Source organism: Chiloscyllium plagiosum, unplaced genomic scaffold (genome assembly GCF_037043375.1).
Source record: "Chiloscyllium plagiosum isolate Xiang-an unplaced genomic scaffold, Cpla_swu_hap1 HiC_scaffold_4, whole genome shotgun sequence".
NCBI classification, from domain to species: Eukaryota; Metazoa; Chordata; class Chondrichthyes; order Orectolobiformes; family Hemiscylliidae; genus Chiloscyllium; species Chiloscyllium plagiosum.
Genome location: NW_028270142.1, coordinates 54,173,496 through 54,192,686, shown reverse-complemented (window position 1 = coordinate 54,192,686; position 19,191 = coordinate 54,173,496). Strand labels below are relative to the sequence as shown.

At 41.3% G+C, this 19,191-nt stretch overlaps 1 protein-coding gene across 1 annotated transcript in view; it reads left to right on the top strand.

Annotated features, from left to right (window-relative positions):
* sqlea (squalene epoxidase a) overlaps positions 1 to 13,222 on the top strand; it is a 28,755-nt gene extending 15,533 nt beyond the window's left edge. Inside the window, exons 6-12 of the mRNA XM_087986262.1 lie at positions 3,973 to 4,086; positions 5,864 to 6,035; positions 6,813 to 6,908; positions 8,010 to 8,152; positions 9,338 to 9,434; positions 9,969 to 10,056; positions 11,607 to 13,222. Coding sequence (XP_087842388.1) covers positions 3,973 to 4,086; positions 5,864 to 6,035; positions 6,813 to 6,908; positions 8,010 to 8,152; positions 9,338 to 9,434; positions 9,969 to 10,056; positions 11,607 to 11,799 — 903 coding nt within the window. The 3' untranslated portion in view covers positions 11,800 to 13,222. The remainder of the gene's footprint in view (positions 1 to 3,972; positions 4,087 to 5,863; positions 6,036 to 6,812; positions 6,909 to 8,009; positions 8,153 to 9,337; positions 9,435 to 9,968; positions 10,057 to 11,606) is intronic.
* Positions 13,223 to 19,191: the final 5,969 nt, after the last annotated feature.

Sequence of the window (19,191 nt, the reverse complement as noted above, 5' to 3'; positions counted from 1 at the left end):
GAGGATTTAGGTCTTTCATATTTCTACAAATACACTTGCACCTTATCTTGCCATAGTATTGTGGCAACTATATATGCTGTTCAAAGTGCAGTCTGTGGGAGCTATTAAACACATATAACTTGAAACATGGTGTCAGTCTGATATAATTGAAAGTGTATGGTTTCTCAGAGCTGTCAGTGAGCCAAATACTGAAAGAAACAGTAAGAAAGAAGTAAAGAATTAGTCTGCACTTTTGAACTTTTTATTGAGTGAAATGGCAGTTCATTTTCCATTCCTGCTACTGTGGAATTGAAAGAACACAAAATATAAATTAAGTTAAGAAAAGATAAACGAATAGGAAAAGCAGGAGTAATCAGAAAGTGACAACTCCCTCAATCTGGATTAGCAGCATGGTCACAGTGAAAAAAATCTGAAAAACTGAGAGCATCCTAAGGATCTCAATAGAACTTTGAAGAAATCCCACTACTCATTTGCCAAGGTTTTACTATCCTCAGTTTTAACAATGGTTATTGGCAAGTGACACTGGATAAATGCTGTTTTTTAACTCCTTTCTGGATGGTACTTGAAAGATACTGTGGGTGTGTATGCTGTTTGGCATTTCCACTGCTCCAGAAGAAAATAGTTCAGGCAATGTGAGGTAGTCAATGATCTTCTCAGAGTTGGAGCTGTTGTGAATAATCTGCTAATCTGTGGATGTGGAGATATGATGGAAGAAGCCATCACAATCAGAATCCTAGCAGTAGCAGAAATGCAGTGAACAACAGATGTGAAAACAGTGCAATAGCTTGTTGGAGTTGTGAACTATCTAGAAAAGCTCTTGCCTAACTTGTCGTCAGACAGTGCACCTCTGCACAAGCTCACTGCTACAGATGTGTATTGATATTGCTCACAGAACACGAAACATATTTCACAAGAATCAACTAATGATGGCAATGCCAGTGTTGACGTACTACACTGAAGAAGGGCTTACGCCCGAGACATCGATTCTCCTGCTCCTTTGATGCTGCCTGACCTGCTGCGCTTTTCCAGCAACACATTTTTCAGCTTTGATGTACTACAGTGCCAATGATGAAGTCACCATGCAGTGTGTGATATCATTGAGAAAGGACTTGGAGCAATCATAATGCAGCAAGACAAAGCTGTTGCATTTGCATTGCATCAACGGCATAACCTGAACAATAGACAGTCAGATAGAGAAAGAGTGGCTGGTTATTGTCTTTGTCAGCATTTAATCAATTCATTTGGGAGAGACAAAACAACAATAGAATATTGAATACACGCCACTTCAAAATCTCTTTTTCACAGTGCTTCTAACTCTTTCAAAGCATCTGCATAGATTGCAACTTCATTAATAGAGATACTATCAGGACATGATAAAGGAGGGAAACAAATATATATTGCTAACATACTGTTGAGAGCAGCACTCTGTTAAGAAGTTTGAGGATGGTAATACAAAGTGTGAAATCTTCTACCATTCAGTGAGGAACAACAGTTTGACAACCCCTGAAAGTCATCAACCCAGTAGAGACATTTAATCTGGTAAACAAGGATCTTGCTCAAATCAAACAAATTAACCAACAAGACAGAACTCTCCAAATGCTGCAGGAAATAATGATGAAAGGATGTCCTGAAAGCACCATGTACCCAGCTGTTGCTAGAAGAGAGTATTGGGCTTCTAGAGACGAGGTGGAAGACCAAGTTGACACCTTGTGCAGAGGAAATGGTGTAATTGTCTCAGATATTCCAGTGGTCAATGGGCATCTCTCAGAGCAGTGAAGCCTGGAATTGAATGTCATGACCAAGCAGAATCTCTGGGTTAAGTGATTCCAGACTAATTGCCTGAGAAATTCAGTTTTCTGATAGGCAATTCCCCCCTGTATCTGAAGTCCTCTGAAAGGGTCCAATGAAGTCAGAGAATTCCATAGAATCCTGACAGTGTGGAAACAGGCCCTTCAGCCCAGCAAGTCCACACTGACCCTCCGAAGTGTATCCCACCTAGACCCATTCCCCCATTTACTCCTGACTAATGCACATAATCTATGCATCCCTGAACACCATGAGTAATTTAGCATGGCCAATTCACTTGAGCTGCACATCTTTGGATTGTGGGAGGAAACCAGAGCACCCAGAGGAAACTCACGCAGACATGGGGGAAAATGTGTAAACTCTACACAGACAGTCGCCCCAAGGCTGGAATTGAACCTGGATTCTGGCACTGTGTGGCAGCAGTGCTAGCCACTGAGCCACCGTTCCGCTGTTCAGAGGATTCTGACTCTCTTAAGCTTAGTAATTACAGGTAACTGTTAGAGGATTTAAAAACTAGCCTTACACCTCACAGCACCAAAGTCCCAGGTTTGATTCCAGCCTCAGGTAACTGTCTGTGTGGAGTTTGCACATTCTCCCTGTATCCACGTGGGTTTCCTCCAGGTGCTCCGGTTTCCTCCCACAGTCCAAAGATGTGCGGGTTAGGTGAATTGGCCATGCTAAATTGTCCATAGTGTTAGGTGCATTAGTCAGAGGGAAATTGGTCTGGGTGGGTTACTCTTCCGAGGGTCGGTGTGGACTGGTTAGGCCGAAGGGCCTGTTTCCACACTGTAGGGAATCTAATCTAATCTAATCTAAAAAAACTATTGAACTGTCCTCCCAATTTACCAGTGGTCGCACCCCAACCTCTCGAACTGCACATCTCTGAGCTTTTACATCTCTTGGATCTTTATCGTTAACTCATTGATCAAATCCCCCCTTGCCAATTTTCCCATGCTTCCTTAACTAACCTGTTGGATCCAAAACCCCATTCCCTTCATTGTCCTGACCCACACATTTCCCAAATCTGACATCACCATTGCCTGTCATTATCAACTACTGTTGCTATGGCATTCAAAACACTGCAATGAATGACAATAGTCCTTAATTTAGAAATAAAGAATTCAGTTATTTCATAAAGATTGGGAAAGGAATGGCAACATTATCGCCTCGTTAATATTCAGGAGTAAGTCGAGCTAACCTCCACTGCAGTTCCGCAATGTTAAGAACAACCTTCCTAAGAAAAGGGACTGATACTGCACGTAATCTTCAGTTGCGGTGTCACTGGTGTTCGATACAGTTGAAGCAAGATTTCTTTGCTTCTGTCCTCAAATCTTGATAAATGCTAATCATTTACCTTTCACATTGCTTATAGCACTAGCAAGCTTTCATTGATTTATGAACAAGAACACCGAGATCCTTTTGTAAACCAACACTTTCCAATCTCTCACTATTTAAGAATTATGCTGCATCATTTTTCCTCCTGCTAAATTGGGTAACCTCACACTTAGAATTGATAAAGTGTTGAGCTGGAAAGAACACAGCAGGTCAAGCAGCATCAGAGTAGCAAGAGAGTTGACGTTTCAGGTAGGGACTTATTCACAATATATTCTATCTGTGATGTTCTTTTTTGAGTTCGGAAGAAGAGGTATATTTGACTTAAGATGTTAATTCTGTTTTTCTGACTCCACAAATGCTGCCAGACCTGCTGAGTTTCTACATCACCCTGTGTTTGTTTCAGATTTCCAGCATCTACAATATTTTGCTTTTATTCATGTTTCCACTAAGTGTTGTAAATAATACTTGGAAACATTACAATTGGACCCATATTCAAATCATTAATGCAGATTTTTTAATATTATGAGGCCCAAAGCACTAATGTTTGCAATACCCCACTGGTCACAACCTGCCAACATGAGCAATGTTTCCTGTTTCAGAAGTTGCTGCTGCATACAAACCTTGAAGGTCTGCACAGTGGCAGGAAACATTAGAGGGAATGTAAAACCTGGGAATTAGTCATTCATTTGTATACTCTGGTTTCTGCCTGTTCTTCAATCCTTAATCCATGGTAGCATGTTACCACCAGTCTCATGTGTCATAATTTTATTTCCTAACCTTCTTTATCAAAAGTCTTCTGAAAATATGACTGCAGTATTGTTCTAATCACAGGAACTCTATTGCCCATTGACTGTGGTTGCTGATGGACATTTCTCCAAGTTCAGGAAAAACTTAGTGAAGAACAAAGTCAATGTATCATCACATTTCGTTGGGTGCATTATGAAGGTAAGTGATTCAAAAACAAATTGCAGTGCATTTTCCTGCATACCCCATCTGGCTTAAATTATCCATGATAAATTTTGTTTCTGTATGTTTTTCTTCAGTGGTATTTTCCAAACTAAATTGCTCTTGGATATAAATATATATTCCAATAGGTGCTAATTAATTGTAATGGTGACATCATTCCAAAAAGGTTTTATACACAAATTGCTATTAGTCAATTAGATTCCCTACAGTATGGAAACAGGTCATTTGGCCCAACAAGTCCACACTGACCCTCCGAAGAGTAACCTACCCAGATAAATGCTAATATATCATTTACCTTTCAAATTGCTTATAGCACTTGCACACTTTCAGTGATTTATGAACAAGAACACCTAGATTTTGTAAACCAACACTTCCAATCTCCCACTATTTATAGTTTCCAGTGGAAAATGCCTGATTGCTTTCTTCTTCTGCAACTGAGCGGGAGTGTCAAGTATCATACTCAATATTTGCCCTCAGCTGTCTGGTGAATGGAACCAGAGTGCTGGAGGCTGGATACTTGAGGATGAGAATATGTTTTGCCCTGTCAATGTCACATGATCCTTGTTTTCTCTCCCTGTCAGCTTCATGAAAAGTTGAAGCCACAGTGAGATGTTTCTTAGTACAGTTGGTGTTTTCCTCACCTCAGCAACCTCTTTAAATATTCTGTATTAGCACCACAAGACCAAGAATATTATATAGTGGCAGTGAGTGAACAATAAGGTATGGAAAAGTTTCTGATATTACCAGAGAGCTTTGAGTATGTCACAGGCCAAATTAAGTACAGTGTGGCAAATTTGATAGTTTCCCATTGGAAAATAGAAACCAGTAATGACCATTTCACCTTCCTGACAAAGGCAACTGGCTTTCCCAATTGTATGGACATGTTGTTGCTCCCTATTTTTTGTCAGGCAAAAGGGACAGAACCTCTGTTGCACTTTCTTCAACGTAACCTATCTGCTTCAAATATTAAACTGACCGTGGCTGCATTTGCCATCATGAAAATCTGGCATAAAGTTTCACATGCCTCTTACAGAAGGCTTCTTTCATTCACTTTGATGGATGGAAAATTAGGCAAGTCCTGATAAAGAGACAAGACTTCATCATCAGACTTTCTTGTGGCATTCTGTCTGAGTGGTGAAGCTAAAGAGTTATCCTGTCTCTGACAAGCTGAAAGATTGGCAGCCGCAGGTCCTGCTCTAGCAATAGCAGAGGAACCCAAGAGATTTCACACTCACTCACTATTTGTTTTATTAGATCATGGCAAATTCTTCAATCCGCTAATATAGAGAAGCCAATCAAATTTAATGAGGAAATAAAATTGATGTACACTTCAAACCAAAGAAAAACATGAAGTTTAGTGCCACACCTTTCCTGCTGTGAACTGACTCCCAATAGGTGCCTGTAGAAATTGCCTTGGTCATTAGGGTAGGATTTAAGTAAAGAATAATTGGCTAATCTTTAAGGATCCTGAATGGGTGTATTCAATTCACTGTGGTTACCTGTTGAGAATTACAAGAATTGTTGTTCAAATAGTAGTGTTTGGTGAGTTATTTTCTAATAGTTGCATTCTAAGGCAAATACATATATTAAAGTCAACAATAATGCTTAACACTGTTCAATTTTCATAACAAAAGGTACAGATCAAGAAACTAAACAACTAATTCCACCACTTGGGATATTCTTTACTAATTTCAAAGGAAAATAGTGTTAAACTAGAAATGTAGCATAGGACTACTATTTGTTCTTTATGTTTTAGGACTCTCCACAATTCAAACCGAACCATGCTGAACTTGTTCTTGCCAACCCTAGTCCTATTCTTATCTATCAAATTTCATCCAGTGAAACACGGGTATTAGTGGACATCAGAGGGGAAATGCCAAGATGCCTTAAAGACTATATGATTGAGAAAATCTCTCCGCAGCTTCCAGGTACAATTGCATGTCTTTTTTTATGAGAGTTGGAATCTTTTGATTTTCCTCCTCAGTGCTCCTGACGTCCTTAAGTCTTAAGCTACTCGTGGCTGAGGATGTGAATTAGTAACTCACACTGAGGTCTCTATCAATTGTCATCTGGTCTCACACCCAGCATACCTTGGGGTTTAGCATCATCTATCAAAACAGAGTCAAAAAGTTCTACAAAAAATCCAAGCTTAGCAACAAACCTAGTCTTTGAAAGCGCAAAACAGCAAGTTATCATGCACTTTGCAGAATTATATCTTCTTCATAGAAACATATGAACAGCACATATCTGAATTCTTGATGTAGAGAAAGAAAGGCAGGATGCATCTATGTTGGCTCTTTCACAGCTCAGGACATCACAAAGTACTTCATTGCCAATTAAGTACTTTTCAAGTGGCGTCACTGCATTCATGTTGGGAAAGTGTGCTCTAAATAGATGAAGCTGTTAAAGAGTGCAATTTCTAAAACAAAATTAATTAGCTAGCTTCAAATTTCAGGGATCTGTGCTGATTACCTTGCAAAAACTTAATCTTGTGCAGACTCGGCACAACACAATTAATTGCGTCTTATTTAATGTTTCATTTTGTTGTGAATCCATTTAGTCATAAAGTCCATGATAGTGTACTAATGACCATGATCATAATAACAAACCAAGTCTTGAAAGTGGAGTTCAGCTAAGATTCATTACATTATTTTTCATATGGGCTGTACAATCACTAAGAGTGGATGATAATATCTCTTCAACAGAACATATAAAAGAGCCATTCCTACTGGCAGTTCAGAATGATCGTCTGCGGACAATGCCAGCAAGCTTCCTTCCGCCTTCACCAGTGAATAAACCAGGTAAATACCATTGATAAACAGGGTTCTGCACAAATTAGTACTCAATTTAGCATGTCCTTTATGTGTTCATAAGCTTTACAAATTTGTTTAGATCCAAACAGGACATTTGTATCTTAATCTTGAGTAATTGAAGTAGACATTTGATTTACCACCGAGGCATTATATTAGTCTGTAAGAACACAACATGCAGGAAAGAGAACTGAACCGGAAGAATTACATGTTATTCAAAGGAATGTCACTTAGTTTTGCTTACATTCATTGAAACAGAAGAAAAATTGTTTAATCACTGTAAATTATGTGTGATTTCATCAGCCTGATTTTTCTCCCAAAGCTGTGTCCAGATGGTAACTACCTGAGATGTTCTTAAAAAGGATGACCTTAAATAATTAAAACCCAAATTAGCCTAGTATTTTTAGCAGCCATATTTGTAAAGCAAAAGTCTCAGACAAGTGTGCTCCAAGCATAGCTTCATTTAATTTTTTTATGTCTGAGTAATAATTTTGTTTTCATATTGATTAAAGATTTTATGACAATCAGGTGTTTGTCAGTCACTTTGATCAGCTTTGAGAAAAAATGAGTCTGATTTCAGTCTAATGTTTAGTAATATTTATTTTCTGCAGAGCATCATTAGACATAATTCATGCTGTAACAGCCCTGACAACTAAGGCACCTTTACCAAGCGGTGAAATCTCTGCTTAGTAAAGTTGTTGTAAATATTTCTGCAAAGCACTCACAACAAACATAAAGATTCTGGAATTTCTGGGTTAGAAGAGGTTATAAGTTTGATTTGCATTCAAGATTCTCTGAACTTCAGGAAGAATTTTAAACTCCCAATGGAGGATATTTCATACGTTCTTGCATTTCGCTTGAAATCCTCTCCTTATCCTTTCAGAGGCCTAACCAAAAACTCTCACGTTTTGATATAGAATTCAATAGCTAACCATTACTTGCTGAACTAAAGTTAATAAGACATATACTCATCTACAGAAATGTGGTCTATCTCATGGTATTCCAATATAACCACCAGTGGAGGGAAAACAAATCACATTTAAACATTTTTTACCTTGCTTTAATCCAGCAGTTGTTTCATCTCTTCTCCAGGTGTGCTGCTTTTGGGTGATGCTTATAACATGCGCCATCCTCTCACAGGGGGTGGGATGAGCGTTGTTCTGAATGATGTAAGGATATGGAAATGTCTCTTGCGCGACATTCCAGATCTCCATGACAATGAAGCATTGCTAAAGGTGAGACTTTTGAACATCCCACAAAAGTTATGGCAGGAAAGTCAATTGGATTTTCACTCCACCTGATGAAGGAGCAGTGATCTGAACACTTGCGATTTCAGATAAACTAATTGGACTATAATCTGGTGCCATGTGACTTCTGACCTTGTCTACTCCAATCCAACACCGGCACCATTGCATCAGGTTTTGAATGTTAATGAATGAGGGGATGATTGAATGAATGTGTGAGGTAGGAAGCTGATTCAGATGGGTAAATGGTTTTGTGGGTAGCATGAGCAGGTTGGTGGGTAGGTAGACAAACAGGAGGCTGGAAGAACACAGCAAGCCAGGCAGCATCAGGAGGTGAAGAAGTCAAAATTTTGAGTATTAACCCTTCTCCAGGACTACACATGGATGAGAGGGTAGTCAGGCTAGGTTGGGTCAAGAGGGCATTTGGGTGTGGTACGGGGGGGGGGGGGGGGGTAGTCACGGCATGTTGGGGTGCTTGAGCAGTTGGGTGGTCAGGAAGGGTAATCAGTTTGTGGAATAGTCGAAGATAGATTGGTAGGGGCAATCAGGTTGAGGGAATAGTCAAATGTGGCTGAGAGTAGATGGCAAGGTAGTTGGGTCAGATCAGCAGTCAATTGGTCAGAAAGGGCTGTCAGAGAAAAGAAGGGTCACTGGACCTGAAACATTAATTCTGCTTTCTCTCCACAGATGCAGCAAGACCCACTGAGTTTTTCAAGCAATTTCTGATTTACAACATCTGCTGTTCTTTGATGTTTTTGTTTAGTGTGTATTCCAGGAGTGCTGGGAGAGTGGATGGTGGGTTGGGCAAGAGTCAGGGGATAATTTGGAGTCAGTTCTGTAGTTACCTAGTGATTAGTTCTAATCTGTCTAACATCTCCTGGGTAGATACTTGGATAAATACATCAGCACAGTCTGAATTCTTTGAATCAGAGATGTTTGCAGAATGAATTGCCCAATAGAAATGTGCTAGGAAATTCCAACTTGGGTTCACCAGTCAGGATGTTCACATGATTGTTAAATGGATGTCTGGTCCAACAATCCAGAAGTTGAAAGATTTGTTCTGTAATTATGAAGCAGACTGAATGCATCCCTTACACACTGAGTTTGCAATGAGTGCACACTGTGTGAGAGCAGTCTGGAAATAAGTTTAATGCAATCATTTATGACTTTATGCAGGCCAAGAAGAAATTTCATTGGACACGGAAGAAGTCCCACTCATTTGTAGTGAATGTCCTGGCTCAAGCACTGTATGAGCTATTTGCTGCTACAGATGGTAAGCTCAGACTCTTGGGAAAGATCACATAATAAGATTTGATTGAACTGTTGTGTACTGTGCTACTATAAAATGACCATCTTTCATTGCAAATCCCTCCATGGGCTTGGAGGGATTTGTCCCTCCCTTATATCTCTGTCACCTGAGGTATTCACAACTCCACTAATACTGAGCTGTTGGGCAGCCCTGATTTAAATAATTCCACCCTTAAACTTCTCCATTTCTCAGCTTCTCTTGCCACCATTAAAATCTCCTTTCAAACATATTGGCTTCCAGCTTTAATATTCTCTGATGTGGCTTAGGGTCAAATTTTGCTTTATAATGCATTAGGACATTTTATTGTGTAAAAGGTGCTCCATAAATAATTGTTTAAAGTTACATTGTACATTATCTAAATTTAATATGGTCGTGTTAATAATCTGTTGAGTTTAGTTACATTTCTCCAATAGAAATTTAATTAGTATCTGTACAAAATGCACATTAATGCTATATATAAATGTACATAAGATTTCATTATATTGCATTTAATTACAGATTCCTTGCATCAACTCCGGAAGGCTTGCTTTCATTATTTCAAACTGGGTGGACAGTGTGTGACAGGACCAGTGGGTCTCTTATCAGTGTAAGTCTGAACATTGGAAAGAGTATGCTTTATGAAAAAACTTGTGAGGCATTTTTCTCCATATTGTGCATGGAGAAAGGCCACCATTATTAGATTACTTACAGTGTGGAAACAGGCCCTTTGGCCCACACCGACCCAGACCCATTCCCCGACACCTACTACGGGCAATTTAGCATGGCTAGTTCACCCAACCTGCACATTTTTGGACTGTGGGAGGAAACCCACGCAGGCACGGGGAGAATGTGCAAACTCCACACAGTCACCTTAGGTGGGAATTGAACCCAGGTCTTTGGCCCTGTGAGGCAGCAATGCTAACCACTGTGCCACCGTGCGGCCACTAATTTAGGGGATAATTTACTGTCCTCAGCAAGAGTCCATCATTCAAGATGAAATCTGGCAGTACCTCCACTAACCCAGAATCCCGATGGGGAAGTGGCATCCAGGATTGGGAGGGGACATCTAGAGCAAATGCCAAATACTTCAATTGGGCAGAGAGTCCATTTGAATGAGGAAGCCACTGCCAACCCTGACAGGGTTTGCTGGGCAGCTCCCTCCCAAATCCAGATGACCCCTCCCACTTGATCACATTGCCCACCTCTGTCTCCAAATTTGTCTTCATGGGGGGGGAAGCTGGATTAAATTCAACCTCTGCTTCATATATGTTTAATCAAGAAGAGCTTTTGGAATTAGTAGTGGAACTTACCTCATCTATCTTAAAAAATCCTGCATTAAGAGGTGTCCATTGATAACATACATCTTAAACAGGTCGTAGACATGCAGGTACAACAGTTACCCCTTCAGTGTTCCTGTGGTAGTGATGGATAAAGCCTGCCAGAGTCCCTTCATGCACTTCACCTTTCAATCACTCCTGCCTGCATGATATTTGGGTATTGGTGCTGATTTAGGTTCCCACCCACCCTCATAAATTCATACCAAACAGTTGACTAAGCTGCTGAAAATCACTACCTAATATTGAGACAATGGTTACCCCGTAGGATGCTGTTCACTTTGGTCTCTTGAAGAAAAATCAAAACTCGATTGCAAATTAATAAAGTTCTTACTCCTTCATTTTCTGTCCACCCCACACCACTGATGCCACAGGTAAATGACCCAGTCCAGGCTGAAAGGTGATAGCTTTCTCAGTCTGCTATGAACAGCTATTGGGTTTCTATTCAATAATTTTATAGAACATAGGAGGAGATCAAGATTGCATTTTAAAAATGCATCTTTTATGATGGAGGTCCAATCACTGCAACTTAATGAAGCTCAAATAGTAAGGTTCTCATTACGTTGAAATAAGGAAGTTAAGAAGAAGTGCTAATGTACATTACTTCTATAAAATTATGGAATCAGTTATTAATGTGGATGCCAGGAATAGATTTACAAAGAAGGGTAGTTTTACCAGGCAGGAAACATTTTAAAATGGAAATGTGACTCAATGTTGTAATACTCTAAAAATAATGCTACAACGTCTGCCCCACACTTGAGATTTGCACAACTATCTCTTACAATTCTTACCTGTGACTAATTGCTACCTTATTTTTTGTTAGGCTATCTCCTGAACCAATGACTCTGATTAGACACTTCTTTGCTGTGGCACTCTACGCAGTCTATTTCTCTTTCAAGAGAGAACCGTGGTACATGAAACCAAGAGCGTTGTTGAATGGTACTGTCATTGTCTATCGGGCATGCTCAGTTATTTTTCCACTCATTTATTCTGAAATTAAGTACCTTGTTTACTGAATAACATGAAAACCATAAAAACAAGGAAGAACAGAATATCACACTGAGCCTTTGCAGTAGATGGACATTACCTCATTGTTGTGTCTAAAGATTGGTACTGTTGTCTAAAGAGTCAAGACCCCTCCTGTGGCCAATTGAGTAGCAGAATGTTTGTTAATATTACAACATGCAGTTATGTGATACAACTATGTAACTGCAAGATACTTAACAAGCACATGTTTATGGTGTACATAAAATGACTTGTGTCATTTATTGCAAATCAACCACACTTGAAACAGCGTTGAATCTGGCTTTTGGCACTCAGCTTGCCACATTGCTGTTAATGATGCGCTTTCATTTATCATTCCAATTGTTCAAAGTCAAACATCAATCTAAAACATTTGAAAAAGTTTTGTCCCCAAACTGAATGGCTCCCCAAGTAGGGGAAGAGGGGTGAAGAGAATAGAGAGAATTATCTTTACCTGGCTGCATTTAAACAATATATTGTTTGTAATAAGTAGAAATTGCATTTGCCTGATGATTTCACTACTGCCAAAATATTCCAGCTTCATCAAATCAGATCTCAGACACTGATCATTCCTTCAGGGCAATGTGGTCTAATAAATTCTTATTAAAAAGTGGGATAATATTAAGACCAACATGGTGCATCACTGGAAGTAGGATTTGATTTATAGGTGCTATTCGACTTGGTGTTATGGACAAGTTTCACTAATTCACAAAGAGTTAACTCTGTATGGTCCTTTGTATCACAGTGATTGGTTTTCAAAAGGACTGTAAAAGCCAGTGGAACCAGTGTTTCATTAGGAAGAATAACATTCGATCAATAGTAATCGAGTTACAGCTGCTGAGCTGAAGCCAGAAGCTAAAAAAGGCAGATATAAAGTGTAATCCAATAGACAGGCAGAAAAAAAATCAATCATTTGGTGGGTTTCAAAGTTTCCTCTGTAAAATGATTGTCTATGTGCCTACATTTTCCTTACTTTATGTACATATATTTTTGAGGGGTAAATTATTTACAGTACTGATTTGTAACTGCTAAATGTTACTTGTTTTCAAATTTACAAAGCACTGCAGGCACATCGAGAGCTGGCTAAACAAATTTGGTGCAATTTGTGTTCTGCAGGGTCAAATATATTTAGATTTGGTTTTGGATTTTTTTCATCACTGGTTGATAAAATGAAACTTAATTTGTGCCAAACAGACCACACATATTTTCCCTGAATAGCATCTTCTTGGTCTAATGTTTGCATCTGAAATTTGTAAACCATATTGAAATGTATATTATGTACAACTGTAAAAGCAGTAATGAACTCGCCCTGATGATATTTGTCCATTATCTTTAACTATTCGACCATTAATACTATGGATGTTACTATATTAGTATACAACATTTGATTAAAAAGTTTATAATTTGTCCAAATGCTGTGCTGAATGTGTTTTTCTTTTGTATATGTACCTGAGAGCTGCATTCAGTATCATGAAATTGATTGTGCTGTGGTCATGATTTGAAAATGAGGTAATCATATGGTGATACTGTATGCACTGACTCTGGAATATGACACAATTTTTCAAGGGAAGATGGCATGGGAGGAAACGGGACTCGACTCAGCTTTTATTCAGTGCCTACCAAGTTTCTTAAGGAGCTTGTCCATGGGTTGGGAGAAGGAGAAGATAATTTGTAAATCCCCGATCCTGAACAGTCTGGTGAACACTAGTGCAGTGTTCCAGTTCAAATTGGGCAGAAGTTAAGGATTGATCTTCTTAAACTGAGACATTGTTGCACTAGGGGAACTTTGCTGCAAATTATGTGAATGGGCCTCCATTGGCCATTTCTGTGCAAATGGAGATTGTTGTGTCCTCTCCAGTGCAAGGCAGTGGCAGACCCCAACATGCCTACCAATTATTTCTATTGCTGGTGATATGCAGGGAGATCTCACCTTCTGATTTCATTCAGTGCCATACTCATTCTGGTCCAATTAGGATAATTACATCAGGTGTTGGAATTTACCCAGGCAATGCGTCCCTGACTCTGAATTGAAAATTGAGCTCATTGGATGTGCAAAGTGAGGGCAGATTACCGTCTCCGATCACATAGGTGAACAGGCAGAAATCCTGACCCTGCTGGTGTTTCTGAAGTCAGAACATTAACGTAACTGGTGCAAGCATGACATCACAGCTGTCTGCGAGATGAATGAAATAAAAGATGTAAAGCTGTTGGTACATTTATATAAAGTTGACCTGTGAGAAACAAAGCTCACTGCCAAATAACTTTAGTCCGAGTCAAATTCCGAAGCAGTTTTTATTCATATGTTCTTGCAAGCCTGGCTGACCACAAAGTAGGCACACTTCTGAATAATATTATTGCACATTTATACAGTTTTCTATGAGCCTCTCTGTACCCCTCCTTTTACCTCATATGTGACAGTTGTATTGCTCTGCGCAGCTGCTAATCTAATCGGTTTACCATATCTGTCTGTGGCCTGTTGTTAGCGTACAACCCCCCCCCCCCTTGATAGCTGAGTCTTATTATTTTTTGCTGACGCAACACTGGGTCTCATCACTTCGCCACACTGAGTCTTTATGACTTCTGAGTACCTGACCTCTGCAGAAGCAACACTTAGACACATTTTCCACAGTTCCCCCTTTTCGTTTTGGCTAATATTTTGTTGTCTTCTGCATATCTCTCTTCCAAGTTTGTCAGCAGCATCCCTGAAACCTCATCTATCTTGGAAACTTCTTCAAGATCATTCATCCCCTCATTGTTCAACAGGTAGAGTTCCTCTCGCTGACTACCTGTTAGGGGCATTTGTTTAGTCAGTGCCATTTCAACCAGCCGCTGGGTTAGTCCCCGCGCACAAGGTACGATGCAACATCCTATAGCTATCAGTACTCCAGCAACCACTATCAAGGAGGTGAGTATGGAGACCACTATACCTTTCCATTTCCCAAACCATGAATCCAGCCACCCAGTGAGCGATGTGTCTACTCCTGAATTCTCAGCCAGCTCCTCTGCTAAGGTAGCCAACCCCTGCAGGGCTTGAGTGATTGACCCATCAGGCGCTGTGTTATTTGGAATAAAGGTACAACAGCTCCCCCCTAACATCACGCACACACCGCCTTTTTCAGCGAGGATCATGTCTAAGGCCATTCTGTTCTCCCAAGCCATTCTGCTGGTTGCATCGAGCTGCTCTGCTATGCCCTTGACTGCATCCCTAGTGTAGTTAATGAATCTCTGCTGATTATAGAAAATATAGTTTATCCAATCCACATTCTTGTTGACTGTTACCCACCAGAAGAGAGCTGACTCAAAGCCTGCTGCAATCTGATTGTGAGCCTTGAACTCATCCAGCACCCCTCTAGGAACTCCTATAAAGTCTCGATATATCCAATCATCAGAAGAAGTATTCAATAATGATCCTTTACTCTGACTCCCTTTTGTCACAAGCCTTTCCTTTTCAAATGCCAAGGTGAATGGGATTGCCAATTGCACATATGCCTCCCCAATCTGGAGGTAGGGTGGGTCTCAGTATTCTCCCTCCACAGTACCACTACAGATCTACTCGGGGAACCTGCAGTGCTGAATAGTTCCCTCCCTTGTCCGTTCTGGTCACATTTTCAATTTCGATACATGATTTCAGCTCCCACAAGTCTCTGAATTGATTTAAACCTTGTCTGTTAACACACGAAGTGTGATTTCCGACCGTGGCCAAAAACGTGGGGGGGTTATTTAAATCTTTCTTCTCCAAGGGAGGGAACATTAGTGATAGGGAAGTACAATTCCCATTATTCCATGCAGTCTTATCCTGATACAGGGTGATCATACATTCCATGCCTTTCCTGTCTCGCTGCCACCCGAGCGGAAAGGGAACTACCTGGGCTACTGGCCTACCGGAGGCACATGCATAGCAATTGTTTTTAGACTCATAGAGATGTACAGCATGGAAACAGGCCCTTCGGTCCAACCCGTCCATGCTGACCAGATATCCCAATCCAATCTAGTCCCACCTGCCAGCACCCGGCCCATATCCCCCCAAACCCTTGCTATTCATATACCCATCCAAATGCCTCTTAAATGTTGCAATTGTACCAGCCTTCACCACATCCTCTGGCAGCTCATTCCACACACGTACCACCCTCTGTGTGAAAAGGTTGCCCCTTAGGTCTCTTTTATATCTTTCCCCTCTCACCCTAAACCTATGCCCTCTAGTTCTGGACTCCCCGATCCCAGGGAAAAAACTGCCTATTTATCCTATCCATGCCCCTCATAATTTTGTAAACCTCTATAAGGTCACCCCTCAGCTTCCGACACTCCAGGGAAAACAACCCCAGCCTGTTCAGCATCTCCCTGTAGCTCAGATCCTCCAACCCTGGCAACATCCTTGTAAATCTTTTCTGAACCCTTTCAAGTTTCACAACATCTTTCCGATAGGAAGGAGACCAGAATTGCATGCAATATTCCAACAGTGGCCTAACCAATGTCCTGTACAGCTGCAACATGACCTCTCAACTCCTGTTCAGACTTTTCACAGTGTACTTTACCCATTCAAGCCAGGCATTTGTATCCCCGTAGCCAGTTTCAATTTCGATGGTGTGTTTTAAGTCCTTCACCTCTATAATTTTTACCACCTTACGGTCGTTGGAAGAGGCGAAAGGATATACCTGTGGCATCTGAGTGCTCTTTTCATTTAATTCGACTGACCACTTCCCTTTGCCCACCTGTATACGGAAACAACAGCCTGAGAAATCCTTCCCTTTTGCTTTCATCCCTATCCCAAATGTTTCATTTAATTGGACCTGCTAGGTGTCCCCTCCCAGAACCGCTTCTTGCCGTGTGGTTTTCTTTATCGTTAAATATATTGGGTTACACTTCTTATCAGGACACTCAAGAGCTGGCCAGAAGGGGCGCTGGTGTACTGTGATGAGTGGATTAATCCAAGTACCACCCCCAAGGCCAACCCCGTAGGACTTAAGATGTATCTCTGAGTAGCTTTACTGCCTCTGATTTTCTACATTTCCACAATCAACTAGGCTGCAGGCATCGGTATCTATTACTTGCGGATTAGCACTCTTGGTGACCGTTACTACCAAGTAAGAGGACCACACCAAGGTTCGACAAAACCCTAAGACTAGGAGAGCTAAGATCATATACCTAAGTAGCCACCTCATTCCAAAAATAGTTCTGAAGTACCGAGAGACTTAATATACAATCTTACAGAAATTATCCCATGCTTGCGTCGCCACTGTATAATCAGTCACTCAAAGTCTTTTTAGCCCAAGTTTCAATGGTTCTTTCATTGATTCGGCTGTCCAGACTTCTTTCTCAACCGGAGATTCCACTGGTCCCTGAACTCTGGTGTAGTGAGTCCAACCTTTCTCCGCCATCCTTATCGATGTTTCAGTAGTCAAAAGAGCCTAGTACGGCCCTTCCCAATCTGGTTGTAATTTAGCCTCAGTCCATGACTTCACAAGGACCCAATCTCCCAGCCGGACTGGATGAACAGCAAAATCGAGAGGTGGAGTCTGTGCGAGTAAACCCTGTCTCCTGAGAAAAGACAAGAGGAGGACAGGCCCAGTATATACTTTCTTAAGAACAAGTCCTTAGTCTCGGGGATCGGCGGTCCCCCTGTCGTTCCCAAGTATGGCAGCCCAAACAATATTTCATAAGGGGACAAATCTTTCCTTGGAGCCATTCGCACACGTAGGAGTGCTATCGGCAAGCATTGGATCCAGGGGAGTCTGGTCTCTAATACCAATTTGGACAACTGTCTTTTTAAGAGTTTAGTTCATCTGCTCGACCCTCCCTGAAGATGGAGGGTGCCGGGGGTGTGAAAATCCCAGGAGATTTCCAAACTTTGCATTATTCCCTGGAGCACCTTAGAAGTGAAGTGGCTTCTCTGGTCTGAGTCTATACGCTTCACTATCCCATACCAGGGAACTATCTGCTCAAGAATTATCTTAGACATCCCACTTGCCAGGGGGTAGTCTTCCACCCAAACGGATAAATGGTCTACTATAACCAACATGTATTTTAGCCTTCCTACCTGGGGTAATTCAGTGTAATCCACCTGTATGCTCTGGAATGGTTCTAGCCCAGGTCTCTCCCTCCTGGGACCTGTTTCCTTTGTACCTTCTTGTTTACCTTCTTACATGTTACACAGCCGTCACATATCAGTTGGGCAATCGTGTACATCCCTTTACATCCATATTTCCTAAGAACCAAATCACACATTGCCTGCACTCCCCAATGACTCCCCTGATGTAGGACAGCCATGATTTCTCACATCAGCATCTTGGATAACATTTCCCGACCATCGGGTAGCACCCATTTCCCTTCTACCATTTTTGTAGCCCTTAGTTTCTCCAAATCCTTCTTTTCCCTAGCATTAAATAGTGGTCTCCCCGCAGGTTTCTGTATTGTCGGGACCAAGGTAAATATCGGGGTGACCTGTGGGTTCAGAGCTGCCTTCTTAGCAGCTTCATCTGCCAACCTATTTCCTCTTGTTTTGGTATCAAGTCCCCTCTGATGACCATTAATGTGGACTATGGCTATCTCCTTTGGCAGCAAAAGGGATTCCAATACTTGATGAACTAATGCCTCATGGGCCAGTTGTTTATCTCTACTGCTTACAAGTCCTCTCTCCTGCCATATTTTCCCAAATGTGTGTGCCACCCCGAAGGTATACTTAGAATCTGTGTGTAGGCAGTTCCTTCCTTCCCCTCCAGGGCCCTAAGAGCACGTTCTAGCGCACAGAATTCGCAAATCTGTGCCGACCGGTCATTGGGCAGCCTACTAGCCTCGACTACACTCCCCTCCGTTCCATCCACTACCGCATATCCGTTGTGTCTTTTGCCTTCAATTACTCTGGAGACCCATCCAAAAACAGTCTGGCCGCTGCGTGGATAGGGATGTCCCTAAGGTCCATTCTTACTTTAGTCTGATATTCTATGATGTCAAGGCAGTCATGTTCTGGGTTCAAGGGAGCTACGTCCTCCCCCCTCCAGAGAAAAGTAGCTGGATTCAGACAAGTGTCTGTGATCAACATAAGGTCATCCTTCTCTATTAAAATTGTTTTGTATTTTAAAATTCTAGAGTCTGTAAGCCACTGCCCTGCCTTCTGGTTCAGTATGGCCCATACCTGATGTGGGATGCTTACTATCAATGTCCTGCTGAATGTGAGTTTTCGACTTTCTTCCACCAGTAGTGCATTTGCTGCTACTGCCTGCACACACTCGGGCCACACTCTAGAAACTGGATCTAATAATTTAGACAAGAATGCTACCGGCTGTTTCATCCCTCCCCATTGCTGGGTCAGGACCCCTAGGGCTGCTCCCTTATCAACGGTGGCAAGCAAGTGCAAGGGTTTATTTAGGGAAGGCAATGCAAGGACAGGG